General features: G+C 49.6%; 1 protein-coding gene across 2 annotated transcripts in view; it reads right to left on the reverse strand.

Moving 5' to 3' along the window:
- itga1 (integrin, alpha 1) overlaps positions 1–6202 on the reverse strand; it is a 39549-nt gene that overhangs the window by 25574 nt on the left and 7773 nt on the right. For both annotated transcript variants that reach the window (XM_068574009.1, XM_068574008.1), the window contains exon 2: positions 1283–1403. In XM_068574009.1, coding sequence (XP_068430110.1) covers positions 1283–1403 — 121 coding nt within the window. The remainder of the gene's footprint in view (positions 1–1282; positions 1404–6202) is intronic.

Here is a 6202-nt window from a genome sequence, read left to right on the forward strand (position 1 = left end):
CAACAGCTAATGTGTGTTCAGGGAGCAGCACAGCGGTTCAGTCGCAGCTGACTCGCCTGATGAGAAGTGAGTGAATTATGGTAAATCAGCCTTAAGTCATCTCATGTGAGCTGATAAGATCTTCACTGCGCCATGTTGGAATGACGCAGCAGCGCTGTGGCAACAGGCTAACTGAAGTTAGCTAACGGAAGTTAAACAACAGGCTAACTGAAGTTAGCTAACGGAAGTTAAACAACAGGCTAACTGAAGTTAGCTCACTGAAGTTAGCTCACTGAAGTGAAGGCGAGTGACAGCGTGAGGTGGAGACACAGAAACAAGGTGGAGGTGGAGACACAGAAACAAGGTGGAGGTGGAGACAGAAACAAGGTGGAGGTGGAGACAGAAACAAGGTGGAGGTGGAGACAGAAACAATAACGGCTCAAACAGCCTTTAACAAGCTTTCTAAAAGGAGCTCCCAGACAGTTTCAGCAGCAGCTTCAGTCTTTACAGGCTCAGTGTGCAGATAGTTTACGTGAACAGCAGGAAAGCAAAGAGCCTCATTACAGCAGCAGCTGCTCCGCTTTCCTTCACTTAGTTTTACAGCTTCATAAAGGATGTTTTCCTCTTTTGTTAACGTTGAGGATTTGAATGAAACTGAACTATAATAAAATGTTCTCATGCAGACACTTATGAGGTTTTCTGATAAAGAAACAGCAGAGAAACCGACAGAAAAGAGTCGATGAGACAACTTAATCTGCACTGCAGCCAAGTTTACATCAGAATAAAATGCTCATTTAGACGACATTTCCAGAAAATATGAATAGATGTGCGTTTCTATCCATCATGCTGACAGTAGCAGTCAGGTGAGATGAAGAGTTGGTTCGGTGAGAAGAAGACGAGTCAAGTTCATATAATCAACGTGAACTTTGTCGCATTTTGCTTTTATAACAACTTTTGTAAATTTCCAGCATTTCCATTCAGTTTTCTTATTTTCAAATTGAAATGTGAATAAAAACATTAATGCACTTTATGACCCCGAACATCTGTTCTTTAATGTCAAAACTAGAACTCGAGCCAACGTGTTAAAACTATGTTCATGAAGAAGAAGTGAAAACACAAGAGATGATACCTGTGTGATACAGTTATTACACTGTTCTCAATAAGATGAATAAGAGCGTTTCATGTCACTTCGTATGTAATATGTATGTACAGACTTGATGTTGGAGTCACAATGGAGATGTGACCTGAACTGCCGTCACAAGGAGGAAGGTGTGTGACCGGTGATGATGATGGTGACACTCACCATTTTCCCTCGCTGTTCTCAAACTGCTGGACCGTGTAGCCGAACATGTCCTCCAGCGGGCCCTCGAAGGACAAACTGTTCTTCTGGTCCACGTTGAAGGAGAGAACGCACGGCAGCAGCACTGCAGGGACGAGGGGAAAGCAAAGGTCAAAGGTCACGAAGGTCACGCAGAGAGCCAGAGACGGTTTCATGAGGTCGTTGAGACGCCGAAGAGAGTTTACATGAAGAAATCTCAATGATTCATAAATAATCCAAAAATAAGAGACTTGTTTATTAGTTTTCTTGCCATGTTAATAAATACAAGGTCAGCATGAACAAACTAAATAAATATTAATAAAACGTTCAGGATGCAACCCGGAAATGAGTATGAAATAATTTAATGAATAATAAACATTTTGGTAATATTTACATAATTCTAATCATATGAAAAATGATATTGAAATGGTAAAGTCTACTGGACTGTGTGAACACACACACACACACACACACACACACAGTCCTTTTTGAGGGCACTAGAGGAATTTCCAGCATCAATGTGAAGACATGGGTCTGCGTCCTGCAGGACAACAGCTTCTTCTCTCACGGAGCCGAGTTCATGCCACAGAGCTTCAGTGTGAATGCAGCCGTGTGTCTTTGTGCATGCCCACAATGCCTCGCTTCATATCTACTGTGCAGGGAATTCCTCCAGTGAAGAGTCTTCACTGTGTGAGGGAGCAGAGGAGGAGACGGACTAAAAACAGAACAAGCAGACACAGAGCACATACATGGAGACACAAGTGAAAAGAAGCAGCTTGTGTTTGATGATTTGCAGCGAACGTGTCTGACCCAACGTCAACAAACAGTCACCATGTGGCGTCTGGATGGAAAGTAATGAGAGACTCTTCAGCTCCAGGACGCTGGCTGCTCGCTGTCAGCGCCGGGCCAGACGCCCACGAGGCACCTTTCTGCCAGCGTCACCAGGAGGACGACGTTTGAGGTTTCTAAGTTAAATATCTCAACAACTTGACGTTTCATATGTCCTTCATGCCTCCTACGTCCTTCCCATGATGCACTGTAATAACTCTGGTGACCCTTTAACTTTTCTAAATATTTGTAAAAAGGCCTTTGTCAATAAACAAATAGCTGCACAACTAACGGCGTTCCCATCAGCCTCACGCCACGTGGTGTTAAAGGAGGAGCTGGACAGGGAACCAGGAACAAGGATCAGTGCATGAATGTCGGCCGCAGCTCCAGGAGGTTTCAATGCATGAACTACTGTCCACACATCATGTCTGTGACCAGCTCTCACTGCACGAACTACACATCATGTCTGTGACCAGCTCTCACTGCACGAACTACACATCATGTCTGTGACCAGCTCTCACTGCACGAACTACACATCATGTCTGTGACCAGCTCTCACTGCACGAACTACACATCATGTCTGTGACCAGCTCTCACTGCACGAACTACACATCATGTCTGTGACCAGCTCTCACTGGACGAACTACACATCATGTCTGTGACCAGCTCTCACTGCACGAACTACACATCATGTCTGTGACCAGCTCTCACTGCACGAACTACACATCATGTCTGTGACCAGCTCTCACTGGACGAACTACACATCATGTGTGTGACCAGCTCTCACTGCACGAACTACACATCATGTCTGTGACCAGCTCTCACTGCATGACCTACACATCATGTCTATGACCAGCTCTCACTGCATGACCTACACATCATGTCTATGACCAGCTCTCACTGCATGACCTACACATCATGTCTGTGACCAGCTCTCACTGCATGACCTACACATCATGTCTGTGACCAGCTCTCATGCTTTCCTCTAACAGAGGACTTATACAAACATCCTGCTGCCAGTCATCCTCCAGTCATGCTTGTAAGTTGATTGGATCAATTTTGTACAAGATTGGTCTTCTTACATTCCCCTCAAGAGGATGGATGGAGAACAGAGAGCCAGACATGCAGAGTCAGTCGCTGGAAGAAAGACATATTATCCCTCGCTCGTTTCTCTACTTCCTCTGTTGTCCCTCTCCATCTCTCAGAGAAGCTTCATCCATTTCCTGTTCCTATTAACCTGATTATGGACATGCCCTCAAATCTACAGGTTCACACACACACACACACACACACACACACACACACACACACACACACACACACACACACACACACACACACACACACACACAACTAATTTAGCTGATTCAACATGGCTTCAGGCCAGTCGGGCCTTTATCGTTCATCACGTCTGAAGTTCAGTTCAGAGTCACGCTGTATCGTCCTCTGTCGTTGTCTTTTCTGTAAACTAATCTCATTTAGCTGCGTTCGGTGTCTCCTGCGTCGGCTCTGGTAAAAACACAACCAGCGAGTTGTGGAACTATTTTCTCGAGCTGCTAACATCTGCCTGGAAAACCGGTGAGAGGGCTCCTCCCTTCATGGATGGACACGGCCTCACGAGGCTCTGAGGCTGCGTGAAGCTGTCCGTCAGCGCCTGGAGGCCAGCGCCTGGAGGCCAGCGCCTGGAGGCCAGCGCCTGGAGGCCAGCACCTGGAGGCCAGCGCCTGGAGGCCAGCGTCTGGAGGCCAGCGCCTGGAGGCCAACGCCTGGAGGCCAGCGCCTGGAGGCCAGCGTCTGGAGGCCAGCGCCTGGAGGCCAGCGCCTGGAGGCCAGCGCCTGGAGGCCAGCGCCTGGAGGCCAGCGCCTGGAGGCCAGCGTCTGGAGGCCAGCGCCTGGAGGCCAGCGCCTGGAGGCCAGCGTCTGGAGGCCAACGCCTGGAGGCCAGCGCCTGGAGGCCAGCGTCTGGAGGCCAACGCCTGGAGGCCAGCGCCTGGAGGCCAGCGCCTGGAGGCCAGCGCCTGGAGGCCAGCGTCTGGAGGCCAGCGCCTGGAGGCCAGCGCCTGGAGGCCAGCGTCTGGAGGCCAGCGCCTGGAGGCCAGCGCCTGGAGGCCAGCGCCTGGAGGCCAGCGTCTGGAGGCCAGCACCTGGAGGCCAGCGTCTGGAGGCCAGCGCCTGGAGGCCAGCGTCTGGAGGCCAGCGCCTGGAGGCCAGCGCCTGGAGGCCAGCGCCTGGAGGCCAGCGTCTGGAGGCCAGCGTCTGGAGGCCAGCGCCTGGAGGCCAGCGTCTGGAGGCCAGCGCCTGGAGGCCAGCGTGTTGCACGAGGAGCAGAAGAGCTGCTTCAGCCGTGTGTTTCATGGCTCCACCGTTCTGGTCTGAAACTGTTGGATGGATGACAATCACATGTCCTTCCACTCTTCTGTCACCACCATGAGGTCTCAAGGTCTCACCATGACGTCTCAACATCCAGTACTTATGTTCATTGTGTCGTATGTTAGCATGCTAAGCTGCTAAACTGACATGGAGAACATCTTAAACATGATAACTGCTGATGATCAGCATGTTAGCGTTGGGATTTAAGCATTTCAACATGTTGATGTTAGCATTGTGCTCAAAGCATCACAGCAGCTGCAGATGTTCCAAGAGGAAAGAGAGACGAATGATGAAATACAGTCCCAGTATGTCATTGATTATCAGAACAGAAATCTCCTCTTTGATGACCAGGAACATCTAATCTAAAGTGGCTGGAGTATCACAGCCCTGAGAGTCGGCAGGCGACCAATGAACAGCTCTGTTTTCAGGCTGCATGTGGTCCTGAAGGCCTCCGGCAGGACGTCAGCACAATAAAACCCGGCTGCCACCCGGCTGCCACCCGGCTGCCACCCGGCTGCCACCCGGCTGCCACCCGGCTGCCACCCGGCTGCTGCTCTTAAAGCAAAGACGGCTCCATTGCAGCGTTTAACAATCCTGCAAGAAATCAAACTGAGTCTGCAGAGACAGACCTGAGGGGCCAGCAGCTGTTGGCTGTGAGGCGTCATCTCTAAAACCAGCCTCACCTGTCGGCTTCAAAGCCTCGTTCAGCCGCAGTGACAACACACCTGCACCTGCTCACCTGAGCGTCATCTCACTATCATCAGCTTTAAGCTCAACGCAGATCAGCACTCGAGAGGCGACAAAGTCATGAAGTCACCGTGAACCTCGACCTGCGTGCTGAGACGCACGACTGGTAAAGACGATCCGTGAACCCTCGATGTTCAGAGAAGCGAACAGAAGGATGTGAATCAGAGTGAAAGATGAATGTTTCTGTGATGGAGGTCAGACCCTGAAGAGAATAAACAATAAAGAATAAAGAATAAAGATTAAAGCTTGAAAGAGCTTCGGGTGGAGCTGGACCTTCCTGCTCCGTGTGCTGCTGTTTGAAACCATAAAACACAAATATTTCAGACTTTGCTCTTTTCTCTTCATCGTGTTTTCTTCTCCACAGCGTTCTCTTCTTCCTTTCCCATAATTAGACTCTGACTAGTTTTCATCAACACTTCATTCACAATCTTAGCTTCTGACAGGTTTCTCACTGCTGACTTCATGGTCTTGTCTTCTTTGGCGAGCGTTCAGCTCGCGGGCGGTGACACAAGGTCACGAGGTCACGAGGTCATAAGGTCACGAGGACACAAGATCACAAGGTCACGAGGACACAAGGTCACGAGGACACAAGGTCATGAGGACACAAGGTCATGAGGACACAAGGTCACAAGGTCACGAGGACACAAGGTCACGAGGACACAAGGTCATGAGGACACAAGGTCACAAGGTCACGAGGACACAAGGTCACAAGGTCACGAGGACACAAGGTCACAAGGTCACGCTGGAGGCCTGTTTGAGTTTCACATGCACAGGAACACGAGGGTTCAGCGCTGATGTCTGCAGACAGAAGATACAGATGAATTACGCTTAACCACTAGTTCACCAGTTCATGTGTTCATGTGTCCACGAGTTCACATGTTCACATGTTCACGTGTTCATGTGTTCATGTGTTCACATCGAGACAGTTACTGAGACATTTGAGACATTTCCATAGAGCTC

The sequence above is a fragment of the Clinocottus analis genome, unplaced genomic scaffold (assembly GCF_023055335.1).
Source record: "Clinocottus analis isolate CAN_PGR_092001 unplaced genomic scaffold, fCliAna1.0.p SCAF_13, whole genome shotgun sequence".
Lineage (NCBI taxonomy): Eukaryota > Metazoa > Chordata > Actinopteri > Perciformes > Cottidae > Clinocottus > Clinocottus analis.